This window comes from Arachis ipaensis, chromosome B7, assembly GCF_059453495.1.
Source record: "Arachis ipaensis isolate K30076 ecotype BB chromosome B7, ASM5945349v1, whole genome shotgun sequence".
Classification (NCBI taxonomy): domain Eukaryota; kingdom Viridiplantae; phylum Streptophyta; class Magnoliopsida; order Fabales; family Fabaceae; genus Arachis; species Arachis ipaensis.
The window spans coordinates 10,163,782-10,189,011 of record NC_142442.1 but is presented as its reverse complement, the minus strand read 5'-3'; the positions used below and the strand labels follow the sequence as shown (position 1 = coordinate 10,189,011).

At 29.7% G+C, this 25,230-nt stretch overlaps 1 protein-coding gene across 1 annotated transcript; it reads right to left on the bottom strand.

Annotated features, from left to right (window-relative positions):
- Positions 1-13,407: 13,407 nt before the first annotated feature.
- Positions 13,408-17,696, bottom strand: LOC107609219 (Haloacid dehalogenase-like hydrolase (HAD) superfamily protein). Its single transcript, XM_016311092.3, has 6 exons — positions 17,059-17,696; positions 15,368-15,496; positions 15,161-15,281; positions 14,985-15,066; positions 13,982-14,135; positions 13,408-13,849 (listed from the first exon to the last, which is right to left on the bottom strand). Exons 1-6 carry the CDS (start codon positions 17,371-17,373, stop codon positions 13,715-13,717), a joined length of 936 nt encoding a protein of 311 aa, XP_016166578.1. The 5' UTR covers positions 17,374-17,696; the 3' UTR covers positions 13,408-13,714.
- Between the last annotated feature and the right edge of the window lie 7,534 nt (positions 17,697-25,230).

Below are 25,230 nucleotides of genomic sequence, written 5' to 3'. Positions count from 1 at the left end.
ATTCTAGTTCAAAAAGAGTATTTCTTCTCTACAAGACCCTAACCTACTTTCATCATGAAAGCATGGTTGACTTCCTTAGCATATCGGTGTTATCCCAAAGAAATTTTTTTGCATTTAAGATCAATCTTATTACTAGTAGTAACAGGTAGTAAAATAGTTTTCATAGAATAACTAGGGATATAAGATATGACAGATTTCACCAGGGTAGTTTTCTCAACTAGAGATAAGAATGATGCTTTCCAATTGTTTGAGTTTGGCATTCATCTTGCTGATAATGCTACTATAAGTCTCACTAGTCATTCTAGAATGCAAGAGAGAGACTCCAAGATACTTCCCAAGATCATTAGTTCTAATGGATTACAAGGAATTGCTGATTTCGCATTTCATATTATGTCCCACATTCTTAGAGAAAAATATGTGAGTTTTTTCATTACTAACCTTCTAACTAAAGTTCGTACAAAAAGCATCCAGAATCTTATTAATAATATCTACTTGCTCCATGGTAGCCTCAGCAAAAAAGATTAGGTCGTCAGCAAAGTAAAGATGAGAAAGCTCCAGTGTATTATTCTTGAGCCTAATAGGCTTCCAAAACCTATTAACAACCGTAGCATTAATAAGTTGGGAGAGTCTCTCCATACATAGAACAAAGATGTATGGAGATATAGGGCCGCTCTATCGAATTCTATGAGACGGTACAAACTTAGACAAAGCTTCTCCATTCCACAAAACCCTCATATTTGAAGTGGAGATACAATGACTAACAAGATTGATGAAATCGAAGGGTAGCCCAATATCACTCTGAGTATCCTCAATGAAGCTCCATTTCAATTTGTCATAGTTTTTTCTAAGTCAATTTTTATAGCCATTCATCCTCTCGCACCTTTTTTGTTATTCATAGAGTGAACCACTTCTTAAGTGCTAATAATGTTGTTAGAACTGTGTCTACTAGGCAAAAAGCTATATTGAGTAGGCTTAACTAGCTTTTCCATAACTCTCCTCAACCTTTTAGTAAAGATCTTATTGACTATTTTATAAGATACATTGTACAAGCTGATAGATTTCATTTGTTTGAGAGTAGTGACAGATTCCACTTTTGGATTTAGGATAATCAGAGTCTCATTAATCTCTTCAACCTAATTGGAATTGGCAAATATATCATTAACTAATCTACACAAGTCATCATCAACCATGTTCCATTTGTTCTGGTAGAAGATAGCTTGGATACTATCTCTTCCAGACGCTTTCAGACTGTCTATACTAAATAAAAACTCTTTAACCTCTTGTAAGGGAATGTTACCACCAATAGTGGTTAAGTCAGATGAACTAAGTCTTGGAAACACCTCTTTAAAAAATTTCGTCTCTACTAAAAGTTTTAAATTCATTCTAATTCATTCTCAAATTCATAATCTCTTATGACAGATTTTTTTATTTAAAATAAAAAAGAGTCTCAAAAAACTATAAAATTATACCAACATAAAAACTAATATAAAAACTAATTAAGAAGTAGAAGTATTATGTTTGAATTTATTCCTAAGGAATGAGACTGCTTAACATAAAATTTGCACTGCAGGTGGCTCATCTTTAATCACATAATATTTTATTTTATTGGTACATACATGAGGAAAGGAGAGAACCAAATAATAAAATAAATCAAAGAAGAATATCACTTAGTAATTATTTATGGTGTTAGTTTGAAACTCAATTAATATTCTTCAAAACAATAGCCTTTTGGGTTATTTTATACCTTGCCAACGCTAGCACCCGTGATAGGTTTTGGATAATAGTTTTAGAACTACATAATTGAAAGGTTTTTACAGTGACTCGTTTTATATCTATGTTGGAATATAATAGTTTTAAACTCTCAATAAACTCTCTTGTGAAGAACACAGGTTTGAAATATTGGAAAACGAAAAAATCTTGCTCAACCATTTTTAATATTTTTCGTTTTGATCGGTATAAATATTAAATTATTTTTAATAAATAAATTTTATTAATTTATATATATAAAATTTAAATAAATATAAATATAAATTATATATTTCTTGTATATAAAATTTTTATAAATATAAATATAAATTATTATTGATTAAATATTAATAAAAATAATAATATTTACTAATAATATAGCATTACCTTTGAAAAATATAATATTTAAGGCAAAAGCGGCAAACAAACAACAACATTAGCTGAACGTTTAACATACATACTTGTCATTATAAAACAAATATATTTGTAATTTATATTATGAAAAATATTAAGATAATTTCTAATTTTTGTAGCATGAAACAAATAAGTTTTTTATGATAGTCAATAGTATTCCTAAAAATATAATTCCTTAATTGAAATATATTTTAACTTTAAAACTAATTCCACTAGATCTTTAAAAAAGGAGAAAATGTTGGGGGTGTTCAAAAGATCATCATTTGTTAGAAACTATTTTAAGAAAAAAATCCCTTTAATCAGAAATGAGTTTAATTTGGCTTCCTTGTTTAATAAAAGATTCTCATAAATTTATGATTAAAGATTTTTTTATATTATTATCATAAGATAGGAACAGATGAATAATCAATAATAGTCTATCATTTATATTTTTTCTAATCGTAAAATAAGAAGAAAGATAAATAGGTGTCATTTTTATACTTTGCTTCATAATTATTGTCGTTTCAGAAATATTTTATAAATTTCATATATTTGTTCTTTTTATTTCTCAATGTAATATTTATTAAAAGTTTTCTACTTTATTACTCCACAATAATAATATATGAGGAATGTTAGGGGGAAGCAGTTTTTGTGATTTGTAGCCTTCAAATAGCCATCAATGATAGTTTTAATGGTGTGAGATTGATGTGAGATTTCATCCAATGACTCATTTTTTTTTGTTGGTTATATGCTGGCCAGAATTTAACAAAATTGCTGGCCCCTAGACTTTTCCATAATATATACTACGCATGCACTTATACTTACATGGTACCTTTAATTGTTATTTTCTATTTTATGTGAGCATTTATATTTTTCATCTGTGTGTGTCTATATATATTATAATAATTAAAAAAGTTTTTACAAAACAAAATACGAATCTTAAATTATATATATGTATATATATATAAATAAATAAAATTTTAAGAATTTATACGAATAATAATTTAAAATATATTCTAAAAACATATATTAACTAAATCATATAAGTATTAGAAGGCTTATGAGTTTGAAGAAGGATGTATTATATATTCATATTCTTCCCCCAAAAGTAGTCTCTTGTTAGTGGGTATCATTGACCACTAATTATATATATATATATTTCCGTTGATTTAACTTACCACACTTCATTTTAATTAGCTTTGATAAATTTGGATCCAATAAGTCATCGCCATGCAATAAATAGTTCTTCTGACCATTAACTTAATTAAGTTTTAGATTTTTGAAGTTGAAACTTTTGTACTATTTCTGTGACCAAACAAAAATTTTGGCATCCTACATTTTTTTTTAATTCTAATTTATGTGTGTTTATAGTACTATATTTAAATGTAATAATTGCAATGGGTATATATTCTTTTGAAATTTTGATGCTGATCCAAATGAATGCTGATTATTTTTGGACCTCGAAGTCATTGGAATTACATAATTAAATTGATAAAGTAATTTGGGAAGTAAATTAATTACGATTATTTGATAACAAGCTTCCACTTGATGACATGGCAATTGACCCAGACAGGGCTATCATATGAAATTATCTATTTTTGTCATACAATGTTTTTCCTCAATGTATTAATTAAAAGATTTAACCAACTTATGTTCTAAGAATATATTTTAAAAAATATAATAATAATTTTTTAAAATATTTTTATGTATTTAATATATTAAAAATATAAAAATATTTTTTATGATATATTTAATCCATATACTTAAGACATAAGTTAGTAAAATCCTTAATTAAATATTTTTAAAGTTGAAAAGAGTTTCATTTTTTAATTAGTTTCTTAGGTTGGGTTATCATATCCTAACTCTTCAATAATAATTGGTGTCTTCCGACAAAGTCTTAGCCTAATAATTTTGATTGAACTAACCTCCTAAATTTCAACACTAAACTACCCCCAATTATTAGTGTAATAATCTCTCCCTATATATTGCTATGCTTTGAGGTTTAATTAAACCCTATACCATAAAGAGAACACTAGAACAAACTGAATTTCCAGCACAAAACTTACAAGTATTGTATAACCGAATAATAATAATAATAATAATAATAATAATAATAATAATAATAATAATAATAATAATAATAATAATAATAATAATAATAAATAAATAAATAAGATGGTAGGACTTACTCTTTGATATTTCTATCTTCTCTTAATCTTAACCACATACTCTTACCTACTTAAAAACACACACACACAAGCAGCCACACCTCAAGAAAGAGAGTGAGAGAGAGCGCGCTTGTGGAGCAGGAAATAAAATGAAAATGGTGAGAGTGAGAAAAAAGAGACTAAGCAAAGAAGAGAGAAGCTAGAGGAGAGAGAGAAGTCACTGGTGAGGATAGGAATGGGAAGAAATCTTCGTGGGGTGGAAACATTCTCTGTCTTTATAATTGGTCTCCATTTGCGTCTTGTTTTCGTGTCGAATAACAGAGATCTCGTATTCGTCGAGAATTTGGGTTTACACAGATATCTGTGGATTTTTGTAAAAAATAAAAAAAAAAACGAAAAAATTAAAAAAATAAAGATAATTTTTAATTGTCATTACAAACATAACTTTTATAGTGTTCAACGACTTAAATAGCAATAACCAACAAACATTCGATTCCAAACATATTCATAAACAACCAAACATATCCATAAACGATCAAACATAGTTCATCACATTGTAAAAACATAATTCTCAATCCTTCTTTCATCTTATAATGGTAGTGATGGTAGACTTCAATTTACTTGAATCCTACATCGAAAAAAAATAATTTAAAATTAAAATCATATAATAACTCAACAATAAGTCAATAATATAAAAAAAAAACAGTGTATTGTATATAACTTAGTAGTTTACTTACATCAATATCTATTTTAATATTATGAATTGTGTAGCACTCAAATCCTATGTGAGTTCTGGTATCAAGTTCATTCCAAAGCCAATCTTAATTACGCATTAAAGTCTCTAATGTATTTGGGCGCAACCTACTATGATGTGGTGTAACAAATCGACTACCCATACTAAATGAAGACTCAGAGGCAACTGTAGAGATAGGAATTGCCAAAAAATTCCTAGCAATAGCTTGCAAAGTAGAAATTTTCGCTCCATTTGATTTCAACCAATTTAAGATATCAATATCATGTTCAATTTGTGGATGTGGTCTCTTTTTAAGATAATAATCCAACTCGCTCTTTATATCAATAAATGCGGATTCCTCACTTACATGCACAACAAAGTTAGCTTGCCAAGATTCATGACTAAACTTCCTCCCCTTTGAAGTTGAAGAAATCGATGGTGGTGGCGGCATTTCTAATTGAGCAGCTTGGTCTCTCTCTCTCTTCCCTTTGTTGCATACTATAAAACTAAATCTTGCACTACCCTTTTCACTTGACCAATTACAACACATACCTCTGTCTCACCATATATTTTACGGAAAAAAATTCAATAAATACATCTTGTATGTAGGATCCAAAAGAGTTTCAATAGCCATAACTGTGTTAATCACATCCCAATACTTTTTAAACTTAGCTATCATGCTAGTAGCCATCATTTTAATTACTCATTTCCACAATTTTGCTACTCCATCAAAGCCAACTTAATCAGATAAACTTTAAGAAAATAAAGATTTGATGTAAGATAAGTTATTTCAGAAAATAATTCAGTCACATAAAAAAATATCCTCAATCTTTAAAAAATTTCATACGCCATATTCCAATTCTTATCACTAGGCAAAAATTTATATTGACACTCACGCAATGACAATCTTTTAAATGCATCTCTACACATAATTACAATTTCAAACATAAAAAGAGTTGAATTCTACCTAATTTTGCAATCAAGACAAAGATTTTTTGTGTAGGATATTTTAAGTTGAACACATGTTTCCTTAAATTTTTCTTCTTTCTTAGGTGTTACAGTCCAATAATGAATACTATCCCTCACCCTTTCTCTAGCATGTGAACTAAGTTGTAACCCATCCTTGACAATCAAATCTAATATATGCGCACAACATCGCATGTGAAACAATCTATCACCCAAAATAAAGTTTCTATGTGACATTTTAGTCAAAATGTTCTCAATCACAACATCATTAGTACTGCAATTATCAACAGTCAAAATGGATACCTTTCTATCAAGATTTCAATTCATCAAACAATTCACGAAGATCTCTGAAAGTACCTTAACCGTATGGAGAGCCAACACATATATAAACCTACAATGACAATTCAGTATAAAAAGAATATTAGAAGTATTCCAATTATAAACATTTCACAAATCGCAATAACAAAATTAAATATTTAATATTATTATCTCACAAGACGGCTTTGTAATTTTCAAGAATCATCAATATAATGGGCCATGATAGCCATATAACCTTTGTATTGGTTGCTTGCTATCCACATATCAATCGTAATTGTAATTCGACTTTTATTCCTCTCAAGAACATTCATTGTCTCCAATCTCTCATCATTGTAGAGTTTTAAGATGTCACTTTTTAAAGTATTGCAAGTAGTCACCTTAAAGAGAGGTTGTAAAATATTGCAAAATCGTCTAAAGCCAATGTGGTCCACAATAGATAGCGGATACTCGTGAAGACAAACCATAATAGATAACTCTTTCTTTGCATTTTCTTAGTCAAATGTATATGCACCAACCACATACAAATGTTTCTCCACTAGTTGTTGGAGTTATCTTCATCATATATTGTCTTATATCTCTAGTGTTGAAAAACATGCACATTTTGAAGTAATCACGCAAGTGCGAAGTTTCTTGTTTTGGGTCACCAAGTAGCTTTGATTTGCAATAATTGCATTCAGTCTTTAATTTTTTCCTTAATTTTCACAATCTTGAAGTGATTTCACACTTCATACGTTAACTTCCTCTTTCGAACACCATTTTATAGAGTTTGTTGTTTCTTCATTGGTAGTTGTCGTATCGGTTGGGGGTTCTTGAGGTTGAGATTGAGGAGTCTCTTGAGTAGTTTGAATATTAGTGGCTATAGGTTCTTTCGATGGAGTACTTTTCTTAAGAGTATTACTCAATGTATCAGAAGAAGACATTCTATAAAATTACAGAACAATAAAACTATAATCTCATACACACAACAATCCACAATAAATTACATAAATCAAATTACAGAAAACAATACACAGAATAATTCACAGAAAATAAAAAATTTAAATCACAGACATCACAAAAACAAATAAATTACAAAAATCACAAAGAAATATAAATTAACAAATATAAATCATAATTATAATCAGAATAAAAAATTATAAAATAAACACATAAATTACATAAATCACAGAATTCATAGAAAATCACATAAATCATAGAAATCAAAATAAAAAATATAAATTATAATTAACCTAACTCACAGAAATTATAACAAATGCTTCAAAATCAAAGTAAATAAAAAAAATTTAGAGTTCATAGAATTGACTTACCCAACGGCTCGTGGAGGCGAAGACTAGCGAAGACACAAAGACCTGCGAAGACGTGACGACGAGAAGACGTTCCACACTCCAACGCGAAGACGGCAAACATTTGAAGATGATGCACTCCCTGCTGCAGTGAGCGGTGATGCCGTGACGGTGGCCTTGAGAGTCTGTGAGAGGTGGCAGTGAGGAGGTGGGAGGTGGCGGTGAGGGACTGAGGGGGTGGAAGGTGGTAGTGGCGATCGGTGGTGGTGAATGGTGAGAGTGTTGGGCCGTGCGTTTGTGAGAAGCTGAGAGGAGAGGGTTTGAATGACTGAATTTTGAATTTTGAGAGTGACGGCTAGGAATTTCTCACAATCTCATATATATATATATAGGGGTATTTTAGTCTTTTAATTATATGGGGTTTAAACGGGTCTCCATAGGGTGGAAACCTCTACCCCCACCCCGCTTCCACTCTATTTATTATACGGGACCCCGTCCCCGCAGATACAAAATTGTCACCGTATCTGCCTCCAACAGGTAAATCCCTGCAGATACCCACCTTGTCGGGGCTTTTGCCATCCCTAGGCGAGGAGAAGAAGGAGTTTGTTGGCGATATTAATAGCGACGAAGAAGATATGACAGAGAGAGTGTTCGCCGGAGAGAAAAGAAAGTAAAGGATGACACCACCGTTGGAGGAATCCATTGTCACTACTGTTGAGCTAGATAGGAGGACTAAGTGAGCTCGATGGAGAGACACAGAGAAAGGAGGACAATGAAGGAGAGGCAGGATGCGACGGAGGTGAGGGAAGTCATCGTTGTCACTACTGTCGCCATTGTTGATGAGGTTGACACCAGGTTTGAAGAAAAGGATAATGCTTGATCGTGAACTTGAGCAGGAGAGAGGACCCATGACCGGCGGAAAAACAAAGAAAGAAAGACGAGGAAGGAGGCATGGCGGAGGTGGAAGACGTTGCTGACTTGCTGTCGTAGCCGCTGTTGGATCTCTCCGACGCCACTATCAAAGCTACTCAAAACATCATCAACTCTACCTTGTCTTTAGCGCTTTTACTTGGATTCCAACCCCTAATCTCTAACTTGATGGTCTTTTAATATTAGTCTTCAATCTCTTGGGACCATGTTGTAAGTATTTTTTGCGTTTATAATTACTTTTGGTTATGTTATTATGAGCTTTTAAATATATTTATGAAATTATAATTGAAGAATTTCATTTTGATTGAAATAATGGATTTATTAGAGTTAAATAATTTACTTTATATAAATCTTACACTTTAAAAATTTCACATGAGACCATATATATGTTTAATGAAGTTTTGCATTATTTTAAACTATTTGATTCGATTTAAATATGTTTTTTGAAAATATTGAAGTATTTGTTAGTACTCATTTATACATTCTGAAATTGTAAAATATGTTTGAAATTCTTTATGATTGAGAAAATATGATTGAAAAGGATTTTGATAAGAAAGTATGATTTGATTTGATTTGATACTTGATATATTGAAAGATTCAAGAATATGTTATATTTGAAATTATATGTTTTGAATTGGTTTGGGAGGCTCGTATCAGAAAATCGTAGTTAATGACGGTCATGACATTAACTTAGATGCAACTAACTCAGGTCTCAACTAGCAAGGGTGTTGCTAGCCTAACGTGTAGGCCACACGTTAGATTGTTATTCTGTTTAGACACGCAAGAAAAAAGGGCTACTCTTAGAGATAAAACTGCCCAAGTGTGGACTATTTGATTTGATTTCTGTACTAAAAACTCTCTTATTAATTCACTTATTAGTATCAATTACTATTTTCTAATTAGAGTTATTTTGAAAATAATGTTTATATGGTCTCACGTGAATTATGGATATATTGTCTAGTCACTGAATTGTAAAACTTACTCTTTTTTTTTTTAATATTTTTCAAGATACTAAAATTTTAGTACCAGTTTTTAGGCTAAAAAACATAATACTGAATTCCAGTCTTCATCCCACTACCTTAAAATAAACGCTACCTCAAGGTTTAGTTTAATAAAACTTCACTTTCATTTTCATTAAAAAAATAATGGTAATATATTTTGCTTTTAGTAATAATAAAAATAATTATTAATATATTTACCAATAGTTAAACATTAATTGTGTTATATTTTACTGTTAAAAAATTTAGTAATAATTATAATAATCATTAATAAAGAGCTTTTTAATGGTCACAAAATTCTATAACTTATCATATAAAGTAGAATAACAATGGCGAATATGTAACTGTTAGGAAAAGTAAATCAACAAAAGAAATAGTAGTAATAATGCTATTGTCATTAAAATAATTTTTTTTGTATTATTTTAAAAAGTAGTTTATTAAAATTGTCTTTTTAAAAAAATTAGAAGTTATGACCACTACATTTAGTAAATCAAAATAAAAGTGATTTTTAATAAGTATAAACTAAAATAATTATTGTTTGGAAAAATTGTTTTTAAAATTTAAAATATATATATATATATATATATATATATATATATATTAGTATTTTATTAGACACTTCTAATCCTTTTATAAATTTTTAAAAGTTATTAGACACTTCTAATGCTTTAAACTACATTTAGAAGGCTAAAATTAAGAAACAAAGAATGAGAAATAAAAACTGAATTAAATTTCTGTATTTTATTTAGTATAAAATATATTAAAGTGAGTTATGTTTCAATATTATATTTGGTTTAAGATAAATATGAAAATTGAAGGGTGGATTTAGAATTTAAAAAATTAAATGAGAGTATTTTTAAAAAAAATATTATAAAAATTTCAATCTTTATCTCTAAAAATTACAATCCATGTGTCTTTATTTTTTAGAAGTATTAAAAAAATTAAAATTTTATGTCCAAAAATAAAATTTTAATTTTAATCTTTAATCATCAAATATAATATTCAATCACAGGCACTCAGTCCCAATTCCAATCCAAAAAACAAATGCAGCCTTAAAGAAATATTCTATGCAGCCACAAAGATGTGTGAATAAAATATTAGTGTGTTGTTCTCAAACACTACACATATCAAAAGTAAAAGGAAAAATAACTAATAAATATATTACATTTTCACCAATTTATTTTGTAATACAAGGAAGAAAAATAGGAGGACAAAAATAAGAATAATAAATTAAAAAAAAAAAAGATACAATGGTCAAAAATAAAAACCAGTCAAAAAAGCATATATAAGGATTAATTATTAATTCTCAAGTGCTGGAAACATTGTATATGTGCTGTAAGTGCAACAATCATGGCTACTTGAAAAGCTTACTACAATGACAAATACAAATTAATTAATTAATTAATTAATTAATTAATTAATTAATTATGACAATATGTTATTCACAAAACAAAAAATAATTAAATAATGTAAAAGGCAAAACATGTTTGACATATATATACACTTTACAATCCAAATTCAGTGCAATCTACCTATATTAATCTACAAGTCATATAATTAATTAGTGTGCAAAATTTTTCATTTGTTTATTACCTCGCCAATAACATGTCTGCATTATTATTATGTAATCCAAACACAGATCACGCGGGATCAATGGTTTTATAAATAATAATATGATATCTTTTTTTTTCAAACATCTAAATTATCGTACTATGTTAAATGTTAATACACATATTATTATTATTTTTAATTTTTGGTGTTATCCTCATTTTAACACTCAAACTTTAATATTCATTATTTTTATTGGATCATATTTGATGTCCAATTAACATTTATTTTTAGATTTTTATTTATCGTCATATTCAAGTACCAAACACAAAAGATATGGTAAGGAACATGAAAAGTTGCTTGTAAAGTCCAAAGGAGACAAGACATTCTGTATACTAAAATTTATGCCAGAAGAAGAAGAACTATGTAGAAAGTGTAACCATGAAAATGAAAAGGGATTCATGTAGTTTCAGCTCCTTTTTGTCAATGTAAATAGGGATATATTATAGGAAGCATTTCAAGTGCACCGGGAGTACCGGTGCACCAATTATTTTAACCGTTGATCTGAATTATAAAAAAAATATATAATATATATTAATTGAAATCAACGGTTAAAATAACTGGTGGTGCACCAGTAGTCCCTGGTGCACTTGAAATGCTTCCTATATTATATATAGTGGAATCTGAATAGAGCTTTATTAGGGACAGGCCAAGCTGGCAACTAGTTTGAAACAAGTTTTACTTTTTTTTTTATAATTTTGTTCTTGACAAGCTAAACACGTAACATGAATACATGATGTTGGTTTTCTAACCAAATTATTAATCAATGTTTTATTTCTTTATCATCATGAAGCATATGCTCATTCTCTTAAGTCATTTGGGATCCTCTGCCAGTTGCTTTCCATAACATCGAATGTTGGAGTTTATTTGATATGAAATAGAAGCATAAATTAGGCCTTCTAATTATCCAAACTGTTGTGTGGTTATAAATTTATTTGTTTATACTATTTTTCTAATCAAGATTTCTTAAATTGTTCCTAATTAAATAGTTTCTATCATTCATCTCCACCTTCAAGTAATTATATTTTGTATAACTTCGTTATGTCTATGTCCTTTGTAATAGATACTATTTTGACATTAATATTTTCTTAAGAACTATTGTATTTTTTTATTTTGCTAATTAAAAAATCATTTAAATATATAATAAATTAATACCCGTAATTTTATATAGGTATAAAATATTCTTGGTGTATGAATAATATTATCCTATTTCTTATTGTTTATTCACATTAAATTTAGGATTATGCAAAAGGGTGAGAAGAATTGTATTCCTATCCTTCACTGGGGTGGTGCTACATGCCTAAATCCATAGAAGTGCTCCCAGCTTGCAGATTTACAGATTGATCCTTTTCTAATGTAGATGGTTAGGCCAGAGAATCAACTATTTGTGGTTGAATGAACTTGAGGGCATCTCATATCTCCAAAGAAATTAATGTACTATGAATGATAATTATGTAACTACCATCAAATATATATCCTGTAGTACTATTCCATACGTTAAAGAACTTACAAAAACTATCATTTTATGCTACCCATATACATGTTTGCATTAAATTTTGTAGACTTGAGATTTAGGTTCCCTAGTGGTACTGATCAAATACCATCTTCATAAGTGTATAAAGGTTACATTTAAATCTAGTTGACTCTGCCATTAGCTTTTTTAATACATCAATCTCTCCATCTTCATCCGTTCAAATATGAACAATTTAACTCTTAGAAGATGACGTGACTGATATTTAATGTCCTAGTTTGAAAACTTTCTGGGGTTGCATCTATTCAAAAGATTAGGTATATTTTTGTACATAACTAAGTACGGTGTGAAATCAAATTAGAGTAGTCAAAATTTAAGGGCCACATACCTTTCAACATTTAAGGAACTAACAGAATAATTAGGGTATGTTTGGTAGGGGATAAAAATAAATTTCATGTGTAAAAATATGCTTGGTGTTCATTTACGAAAATTTCACCTTTTATGGCCCCAACCAAAAATGTACCCTAAATAAAATAAAATCTCCCATTTATGCCATAGTATTTTGAGCAGCTTAATATTACAAAGCTAGTTAATCACAAATAAGATAAAATAAAATAATTACCAACCTAAAATTACCTGCAGGGATCATATTTAATTATTTATGCTGATTGATCAAAGATCATTAGTTTAGAAAGTTCAATACTAACAAGTAACATGCTGTGTCTTCTTGTACAAGTAATTTGCATTTCCTATTGTCAAACTCAATAAAGCATTTGATCCTGACTAAACAAAATCAGTGGGAACGGCTAATAATTATTGATAGGATAATTTTACAAGAGAATAAGGAGATACTTTTCCAACAAATTGCAAGCCTATAAACAATAATTAGAATTTTAGCAATCTACTACATACATAAATGGTGTACTTTCAAGAAGCAGCATTTGAAACCTCTGGATGCACCAGAAACAAATTGATGCTATACAAAAATACTATTACTTCCAATGACTGGCTGCTTTTCCAGCAATATAACTAAGCATTTCACATTAAAAAAGAAAGAGGCAAAAGGAGAAAAAAGTAGCTTGATGGTAAATAATATAGTCCTACAAAGTCCAACAGGTAGCTGGAATCCCCTGCTTCTGGAACCAATCAGTCATGTGGAACTTCTCATAGAGCAAAGGTCTTACATCTGTCTGCTCAGAAAGTTGCTTTAGAAGTGGAAGAATGACATCTAGTAGCTGATAAACATGCCAAATGCAGATGGGATAGTGAGTAAATCATAACAATTTGATATGGGAGATTTTTTAAGTTATTATATTTTGGCTTTGAGGATTTTAAATTTTAATGTTAAATAGCAAAGATCTTTGCACCTGTGTGTCATGTGGTTGTCCTGCAGAAAATGGAATGCATGGAATACCATTCACTGGTTGCAATAAAAAGCTGAAGGGATTGTTGTCTACAATAACAATCTGGCTTAGATCCTTTGATATGCACGTAAGATCCTTGACATGTTCCCGGTATTCCCTGAAGTAAATTTAACGATGAATGTTACCGTGCTGTATGAAAACGAGTTGAGACTTGACAAAAATGCAAGTGAAGAGTGCATAAAGTTACATTAGTATCAGGTTCAGACAACAGAGCTTGAAATACTAGTCAATTTTACTTAGCCACAATTCATAAAATCAAGTGAAGTTGACAAGACTCCTGAGCATAATTCAGTGGTTGGGTCAGCTAGGGGTCTGAATAGAGCTCTTAAGTTCATGGTAATAACAATCCCACTAAACTAAAAATGATAACAATTTCAAAAGCCAGCCCTTACAACTTTATCCAATACATATTTTTATCCAAGCAAAAAAATATTTATCCATTACAGCTTTGAAAAATAGGTATAGGCAACATTACACATACCAAACAAATCACCAATCCTAAAGACTTGAAAATATTTTGGTCAACAAAGTAAACATCATAAATATTAACACAAAGAGTATAGATGTCAAAGTAATTTCAAAAACATTAATTCACTAGTAAATGTGTGAATAAAAGAGAATAAAATTTATATAAAGCTTTTCTATAAATGGCACCAAAGCATTATCCATTTAACTATACAGAACATATGTAGTTATACTCATCAAATTGAAAAAAAAAAAGGTATTATATGAGTGCACCAAATATCAGTGACCACGAGGATGTTTTATCAGTATTGCCAAGAGTCGGTGATCTCCACTCCAACTTATAAAGAAGACAGAATGGAACATGAACACATAGGATCAAACCAGAAAAAAAACATTGACACTATAGCATCATAAATTAAGATTAAATGGATTATAATAACAAATCAAATATAGGTGCCTGGATACAAGACAGAGCACTTACGTGCTAATTGTTGAAGGCCGATAAAGTCGTAAACTAAACCGATTTTCCAAGTCTATTTTGTCAACAAGAGGTCTAGCATAACCTGTGAAATTTAAAGGCATATAGACCTGAGAAGGTTAAAAATGATTCCCAAAAAGATAAGATAAATGAGCGCAGCTTAATATTTTGGGGCAAACCTTCAAGACCAGCAGTAAACAGCACCAAGTCAGCAAATTCACTAAGTTGACATAAAAATTCTTTTAACCCAGGGCGTTCGAAGACTGTAACGCAATTGATTTTTGGTTTCCCTTCTCCCTCCTTGAAATCCAACATGCCCAAGCAAGTATTTAATATTTTCTTGCTGTGGATTAACAATTGGGATACAAGTTCTAAAATGACCATACCTTGTCTGATGATACACATTCCAGCTCAAACCAATTCAAACCAGCATCGATTGCTTGAGAACGCAGTGCAGCTGGCAAACTTGATGTTTCATATGCACATACCAATGTTTCATCCAAGTCGAGCACTACCTACAATTGCACGTGCAATAACAGAATGTTTATCATAAAATTGGACCATTAGAATTTGGGGGCGGGGAGGAAGTAGTAAGAGAGAACAGCAGAAAGATTAGTGTCCTATATATGTAACACCTTTCCTTCTGGCCTGTTTTCCACTTCTATTAACGAATTCAAAACATAAAATTTATTCATTAGATGTTGAAAATAAAAAACTCTGCACCTCATACTCGAAAGTTATTTCTAGGACTTCAACCACATATTAGTGTCCTATATATGTGCTCTCTACCAGTATTTTGGTATTTGCAAGTACATGCAAAGGGTAACATGCCTCTGCTATAATACATAGCATGATAGAATTTTAGCTTCAAGGCAAAATTCATATGTTGTGACAACATTCACTCAATCTAAGACAAAGCAACAGAAGCCAGGACATCCACACCTTACATCCGGCCCCCTACCATGTTTCCATTCATGTCCCCATCAATAAAAATTGGACACTAGTTAAAAAGAAACATAGAAAATCACCAAATTAATAATAAATGAAAAATTTAAATAGACACCTCCAATTTTTATTGGTGGGGCATGAATGGGAACATGGTAGTAGGACAAGTGACCTCCTTCCCATATAGTCAGTGATAAACAATTAGCTCCTCTAGTCATGCCTGAAATGCCATCAAACAAGAAAGGGCATCTAAAAACAGCTTCCATATTTTGTTTTCTCATCTCAGATGCTTCCAAAACCCTTGTAAGATGACAGAAACTGACAATTTCACATGTTGCAGCAATCAACACTCAACACAACCATGCCAATCACCTTATCTGTGGTAAATTGAAACCAGAACTTCCAGATATTTGTTTCAAAACTAAACTAGAAAGCAGGGGACAGAAAACAGTGCAAAGACCAGACAACAGGCAAAAGAACACAAAGAATGCAAGTAATCTTAGCAGCAACCGAGAAAAATGGGAAATCATTAAACATGGATGCTCTTCTTGCGTGTGGTATCAGATTCTCCTTCCACAAGGAGTCAAGCACATCAAGCTTGAACAACAAACCAAAAAGTCAAAGCACATGATATTCATATGAAACGCACAAATATTCTTTCTGCTGCACTTTGACCACAGAATCACTCATGTAATATACACACAGCTAAGAAGTCATCATCTGCATCCAGCAAGTATTCCAATAACCCTTGCAATTCCAACAGCACCAACCAAAGTGCAACTCAAGCTATCTTTCTTTCCATTTTTCTCAACCATATTCCCTCAGAGACAAATTTATCCTCAGATCATCACACCTTAACTTGTTCTCCATCGATTCAGACCCTCACAAACTACTCAAACTTTAAAACAAAACTTTGAAATAAACAAATAACCTAAAATTCTCAAAGGAAAACAAGCATTTCGAGCAGTTTATTCTACATAACAGAAATTAACTCCTTCAAAAATCCGGTTTCCACTTATTTATGCAGCAAACGAGTAGACATCGTATCATTGAGTTGAAACCTAACGAACAAAGTCAAAATTCAAAAAATGAACAATAACAAAAAATAAAAATCGAAGTTCGATGAAGATACCGTGAATCTTTGGAGGCGATCGGAAGGGGAGTAATCAACGGAGGCGGCAGTGATATCAAGTGCGGCTGAGGCAAGTTGCTGTTCTTGTTCGTCATGGTCATGAAGCTCAACAGAAGGAAGAGGCTTAAAGGAAGTGGTGTTGTTATTGTTGGAAGAAGAGAGAGAGAGGAGAGGGTAGTGACCGAGGGTTCTGATAATCTGAAAGAAGATCTGAAAGAAGAAGGCCAGCCAGCTCAGCAGCGCTCTCCACACTTGCTGAGTCCGGTGCTGAGGCGCCGCCGAGAACACTTCCGCCGCCTGAGTCAACTCTCCCATAACCACAACTACTACGACCGAGTCGTTTCAATCTGGTGCTTAGATTAATGCTTATCTGTTATTTCTTTTCTTTCTGTTTATATATGGATTTTGTGACGTTGGTTTTTGTGTGTGAAGTTGTGTTCTTTGTTTTCAGGGAGATGTGGTCATGGTGGTGCTTTCGACGAGGTCTAGAGAGAGAAAGAGAAAGAGCGATTAAAAGGAGGCTGCATTGGGTTTTCTTTCCCCTACGCGCAGTGGTGGCGCGTTTGAGAGAAATGTTTACGTCTTACTGCTGCTATTTAAAGTAGTTCATTCATTTGGTAATTCGATCGAATCCTTTCATTTGCATACAAGGTACGGTAATAATTCTCTTTTAATCGTAGAAGATTCGGTTTGAAATTTGAAAATTGAAATAATGAAATTTTGAATTAGTCAAAAAAAATATATATATATATATATGACATTCAATTGCCATTTTTTTAAAAAACAAGCCAATTTTTATCTAAAATAAAGAGATATTTTGACTTCTAATAAAATTATTTTAGATTAATATTGTATTTTAATTAAAAAAAATTGTATAACAAAAATTAGTATCGTAAAGCTTTTATTTATGATTTGTGGGTTTTAAACCTTTAAAAAGTTTTTTTTTTTTAAATAAGACTAATTATGGTTACCACTATTACCATCTTTCTTATTTAAAATTTGAATTTAAATTTTAGTTAATCTGTTTTTGTAAATTTGTATTTAAATTAAAAAAAATGATAAATCTATTTTGATGTGTTTGTTTTAATTTTTTTAAATTAATGTAATAAAAAAAATTGAATAAAGGACTAATTTAAAAGATATCTAATTGAATTGTTCTTATTATCATCATTATAATTCTATTTTTATTATTTTAATTATACAATCATATCTTGATATCATCATTATTTTTTTTACTATTGTTAACATTAACAATCATCAACGTCACTATTTTCTTCTCTCATTTTTTGTGGACACTATTTTTTCTTTTAAAAAGATTTTCGTATTGTAATTCATTTTTTTTCGTATGACATCATTTTCGGCAATATTTTTCTCCATTTAATTATTACTAGTCAAAAAATTTTTTAAAGATAAATTCATTAATAGTTTGTGAAAAATTTAAAATTCTACAAATTACAAATAAAATCTCTCATAAAATTAATTTATATTATTATTTAACGAATTTTTTAATAAAAATGTTGTATTTTTCCAAAATAATTTGGTTAGAGGTCAAAATACCTTTTTATTTTAGACAAAAATTGTCATATCCTTCGAAAAAAAATAGATAAAAACTGGATTGGGTGTTTATTAAAAAAAAATCTAAAGTCTTTAATTATAATAATAAACAAAAGATTTATATTCTTAGGTTAAATATGAATTTGATTTTGAATTTTTGATATATTGGTAATTTAATTTAATTATGTACTCACATACTAGTAAAAATAATTATTTTATTACGTTAATGGTTAATAATAAACAATAGATATAATTAAATAATTTTGTAAATTATATATTGTCTGTTTATTAAAATTAATTTTTAATAAATATTCATATCAAAATTCTTGTTTAAATTAAATAATAAACAAGAAAGTTACTTATAACGAGTTAGTGATTAATGTGGTAGAAATAGAATATAACCAAACCACAATATAAAAATATTTAGGAGGAAATGATAACTAAATTTCTCATTTTTTAATTTTAAGATAAATAAGTTATTAATTAATTAAAAATACAAAAAACATTTTTTATATTCTAAAATATAAGATATTTAAATTTTTTTAAAAAATTTATTTGTCTTTATATATTTTAAACAGAAAAATTTAAATATTTCGCATCTTATAAAATAAAAAAATATTTTTGTACTTTTAATTAAACATGAATTTATTTATCTATGAATTAAAAAATTAGAGATTTTTTTTTCAAAATTTAGAGAAAAAGTATTAGTTCATATAAACTAAATTTTTTTTTTTTGTTTTTTCTTTTTGTAGTAACTTTTTATTTTTAATATGAGCAAACTATTAAATTATAGATGAATTTTTTTTTTCTCTAAAAAAGGCTCACCGAGTCTCTTCCCTTCAACTTGGTCATCAGGGAGAAGAGATGACCTTTAGGTTTCTATTTGGTTCTTAATATTAGATAATTCATGTTACACTACTAGAACAAATTGTGTTATGTTACATAGTATTATTATCACCTCATATTATGACTAAATTTCTACGGTGATTTTTGAGAGTTACAATTTTTATTATTTTAATTTTTTTTAATTTAAAATTTATTATATTGATCTTCAATATCTTAGTTTTGGTGACATTTTATTCAAAATTTGGAGTCTAACAAAATATATTAGAATCAGCTGAACACTTTATTTACTGATTTAGTGTCGAAAAAAATCAAAAAATCAATATAGTGTCTAAAACTAAGTCAACGAATAGAGTGTTCGGCTGATTTTAATTTGCTATGTTAGATATATGATTAAATAATCTTTTTTTTTTTTTGTATTTAAGTAAGATAAAAACGAGTTCATTTTAAAAAATAAAAAAAGATAAAATAATTTGTATATCATATAAACTCTTTTTTATCCTTTTGTTTTTGTCTTGTTTAAATACCCAATGAAACCATACTGTTTAATTCTGTGTCTATGTAATAAACTAAAATATGTTTAATACTTTGTTCGCCGATTTAATATTAGAAAGAGTCTAATAATTAATATAATACTTAAAATTAGATTTTATAGACTAATATAATAAATTTTAAATTTGTGAAACTAAAATAATAAAAACTATGAATCTTAAAAACTACTTTAAAAATTTATTTTGTATTTTTTCACTTTTAGTATTATTATTTTGTTCTAATTTAAAAAAAGAAAAAAAAAAGCCAAGTGAAGACTTGTTATGTTGACTTTGTTTTATTATCTATTTGTTAATTTATCTTCACCGAAAACATCATAGCTAATGGAGCTCTTTAATAATGCATGCCACAATTGTTAAATAATTATGTGGCTGATATGCATTTACTTCTACTATTTATAGGGCATTTTAAAGCTCTAATTAGGGCATCGAAAACACAAGACTAGGAGTGTCTTCGTGTTAGAAATCTCTCTCTCTCATATATATATAAATATATACACGATGTTATTTGTGAAGATAGAGTTTATATATATTAATTATTTTAAGAGATATTTTTTATATTCAACCAATTTTCTCATTCAAATTTATTCAAATAATTTTAGGTCACACGTTTTTTTTGTTTTTTTCTTTTCTCAGGCTTCTTCTCTTCTCTCTAAATTTCTTCTTTTTCCGCACTTCTTCTTCTTCTCATGCTCGTTTACGTACGGAGCTTCTTCTTCTTCGTTTTCTTCTTCGCGTTCTTCTTCCTCCTCATTCTCCTCTTTCTTTTTCGCATTCATTTTTCTTTACGTGTTTTCTCCTTATCATTATTCTTTTGTTGTTTTTGCTGTATTTTTTTGTCTTTTCCTTCTCCTCTCTGGTGAAAAAACAGTAGAAGGTGAGGAGAAAGAGTTTTGAATTGTGCAAAACAGAAATGAACCGAACATGTTATTATGGTAAAACAATTGTATAGTACTAAATGAATAGAACATTATCCATTATATAAATGTTTAATTACTCTATTAGTCGCTATAGTTTCACCAAATTTTTAATTAGGTCCCTATACTTTTTTTCCTTTCAATTAAATCCTTACACTGCTTTTAATTTTGCAATTATGTTCTTTTCATATTAAAAATGTTAAAATTAACATAATATTTTTACCAAAGTATATGCGATCAAAGATTTAATTAAGTTTTTAATTATAAATACATTTAATTTGCGAAGAAATATTCAGTTAACTCTAATATTTTTTAAGGAAAAGTCTAGGGGCCAGCAACTTTTGTGTTTTTTGGCCAACACTTAACCATCAAAACAAAAGTGAGTGATCTTCTACCATTAGATGTAATCTCACACCATTAAAAACACTATTGATGGTCAATTGATGGTTACAAAACACCAAAATTACTAGCCCCTAGCATTCCTCTATTTTTTATACTAAGAATGACTTAATTACAAAATTAAAGCAATGTAGGGATCTAATTGAAAGGTAAAAAAGTATAAGAATCTAATTAAAAATTTGGTGAAACTATAGGAACCAACAGATCAGAGTAATTAAACCTTATATAAATTCAAATTCAAACAGTTTTTTGCATAATGAATCGAACACGTACTGTGAAATAATTGTATAGTACTAAATGAATGAAACATAATCCATTATATAAAATCAAATTCAAACAGCTTTCTGCATAATGAACCGAACACATATTCACGATGAAATAATTGTATAGTATTGAATGAACGAAACATAATCCATTATATAAAATCAAATTCAAAAAATTTTTGCATAATGAACCGAATACGTACTCATGATAAAACAATTATATAGTACTGAATGAACGAAACATATCCATTATATAAAATCAAATTCGAAACACCTCTATCTACAATCTAGAGATTATCAATTCAATTCAGATTCATAATACCTGCGTCCATTCAATTCAATTCAATTGAAAAAACAATCCTTAACAAAATGTTGGTGTTGTTAGTGATGACGATAACGAAAGAGGAGAAGAAGAAGAGAATGAGTAACAGAAGAAGAATTTGCATGCGCGAAAAAGAATGAGGAGGAGGATGAGGTATACATGAATTTGAAAGAAGAAGAAAATGACGTATGCATATATTTGAAAGGAAAAAAAAAAAAGAAAAAGAAGCGCAGAGAGGAGAAGAAGATAAATCACTTAATGAGAGTGATTTTTGTTGATATTAGACTTATTTAAATAAAATTTGGATGAAAAAAATATTTGAATGTGTAATATAATCTCAAATTTTTAATATTAATAAGTATTTTGAGATATTAAAAATATTTGAAATAGGTAGAATTATCACCAATTATGTATCTTTGTTATATTTTATAGTGAAATATTTGATTGTTGTTTTATCTGTGACATCGACTATTAAATTTTAAGCTAAACTACGTAAAAAAAATTTTTGTATCCATTTTGTTAGGTTTTTGCGCTGCTTTCACGGCCTTAATTCCTAATAAAATAGTTGAAGGATTAACATGATTGGTGAATATTAATTTTAAAATTAAATTGAATAAATTAAAACTTTAAAAACTGATTTAAACTATAAGAATAATTTTAAAGACTAATTTGATCATTAACTTATTTCATTAGCTAATCATAAATCACTAATTATAAACTCCATTAGCTCAAGGCTTTTACTCATATTGTTTCTTTTCTATTAACTCGAAAGTTACTTTTACCAAGAAATCTATAGCAAAAAGTGCCATGCCAAGGGGTAAAAGAACATGAGGAATCTTTAAATTATAAAAAGAAAAATATTCCGTATGTCTCTATCAATATCTTTTTAAATAAAATATAGATTTAATTATTCTGTCGATCTCTATAATTATATCAAATTTTTAATTAAATTTTTATTTTTTTTTAATTAAGTCCTTGTACCATCTAATTTTTTCTAGTTAAATCTCTATTAACGTTAAGTAGAAAAAAAACGTTAATGAAATATGAATTTACATATTTACCCAAAGCTGCATTTGTCATTAATTTTTCTTCATACTATCTGTTCTTCCGCATCAAATAAAAAATCCCAAAACTATTTCAAAAAATCTAATCAAATGTATTAAGAATGAAAATTCATCAACACAACAAAAACAAATAAAATCACATCAAATTAAGTCATCAATCTTTTGTACAGGTTGCAGTTTCGTGAATTTTCCCTTATGATGATTCCACAAGCAAAAACGCAACGCAGAAGTAGAGTTCATGATGGTCGCAGCTTGAAGAGCAAAAGAAGCGTGAAATTGGTAGTAGAATTAAACGTTGAATCTTGGAAGCCACAAATTTCGGCGGAGAAAGAGAGGAAGACATGGATTGTCATCTCCTTGGCGAAAATAAAGATTTTTTCTGGAATTAAAAGAGGAGAAAAATGGAAAAATGAACACTTGACCGTTGTTTGCTGGCATTGAACTCGGAGAAGATGACATTGTTGTTGTGGCGCCGCCACGTGGCACCACTGGGGATGCAATGGCGCCCTCGGATCGGGTTTTGTAGGGTCATCCAATACTTACACTATGTTTGGTTTGATGGAAAATAAACGGAAAGAAAATGAATGGAAAGAAAATGGATGGAAAATGATATTTTTCTTTGTTTGGTTATCAAAGAAAATAAGAAGGAAAGAAAATTTTTGTGTGGGTCCACTAAAAAAAATTTCTTCCCATCACAAGCATGAAAACAAGAAGAAAAGTGTTATAATTTTGTATTTCCAATACTACCCTTAGTTAAATTATTATTGATAAATGTTAATATAAATTTAGTTTTAATATATTATTATAATAAAAATTTATATTTAAACATTATATATATTAGATAAATAATTTAAATTAAATATATAAAATTATAATATTTTATAATATTTATGAAATATAATAAAACATGAATAAATAAAAATATTTATACTTTATTTGATAATAAGGGTATTAACGTAATTTTATACTATTATGATTTTCTTTCTTCTCACTTTTCTTTTCATCCAAACAAAGAAAATTTTCTCTCTATTTTCTTTCCATCTATTTTCTATTCATCCAAATAACATACAAATAACTCAACTTTTTCTTCCATTTTCTTTCCTCTTATTTTTTTTTCTTTCATTTTTTTTTTTTTTGCAACATTCAAACAAAGTGTTAGGTGCAGTTTTGAATCGGGCCTCCCTAGAAAGAAGGGTTTTACCCGAACAAGGATACAGGGAGAAAGCCGAGAGCGACTTCGGTATCTCGCAGGAGAGCAGATTCCTGGAGACGTTGAACGGTTGAAGTCTTGCAGGTTTGGGAGGTTGACGCCAAGAATGTAGCCAGAGAAACGGTTCTCCTCGAGATAGAAAGTGAAAAGGTGAAATTGGTTGACTGTCGCCGGAAGTCCGTCGGAAAGGTTGTTTTAGGACAGATCAAGACCATAGAAGCGGAAGTGAGAGGCCACTGATTTGGTGTTAAACTGTTAATTTTTAGTATATACGTAGATGATTAAATAAAGAATTTAATTATTTTAAATTTTAAAATTATATTTTAACAGTATTGTTAGAATATAATTAGGATCAATTAGTATTATTTAGTATATCTGAATATTTATTATAGGAGATTACGTCTTTATTATTACGATTCTCTTAGTACCTATAAATACCCTTTCATATTGTATCATTCTAGACAACTTGAATAGACAACTTGAACACACTCAATAATATACAAATCCTTTCTTTAGTTTAGTCATCTGAAGGACAGGACGGGGGGAAACAAAAGCCTTTACTGCGAATATCACAAGGGATACGGGCACAAGACCCAAGACTGCTTCGACCTGAAAGACGCCCTGGAGCAAGCAATCAGGGACGGAAAGCTTGCCGACTTCTCCCACCTCATAAGGGAGCCGAGGAGACGGAATCGGGATCACGAAGGCGAGGACAGGTCCCGGGCGACAAGACGACGTCAAGAACCAGAGGGGGACGACCACGGTCTCACGGTGGTGAATGTAGTAACAGCAAGGAATTCCGCCCCGAGGTCAAAATCGGCACAGAAGAAAGACGCCAAGATCCTGGCGGTCTCCTCCTCGTCCGCTAGAAGTTCCCGGGGACTCCCATCCATCTCCTTCGGCCCTGAGGACCAATGGTTCGACGAGGTACCGGAGAGTCCCCCATGGTTATCATGGCCAGAGTCGGAACCGGCCTCGTCAAAAGGATCCTGGTAGACACAGGGGCGGACTCGAACATCATGTTTCGCAACGTTTTTGATGCCTTGGGGCTG

Bases quoted from the DNA above. Each gene is read 5' to 3' on its own strand.
- LOC107609219 (XM_016311092.3), bottom strand. From the start codon at position 17,373: ATGGGAGAGTTGACTCAGGCGGCGGAAGTGTTCTCGGCGGCGCCTCAG. The intron at 15,497-17,058 runs GTATCTTCATCG...GTGCAATTGTAG, and splicing joins ATCGCCTCCAAAGATTCACG to GTAGTGCTCGACTTGGATGA. The intron at 14,136-14,984 runs GTAAGTGCTCTG...AATTTACTTCAG, and splicing joins CGGCCTTCAACAATTAGCAC to GGAATACCGGGAACATGTCA.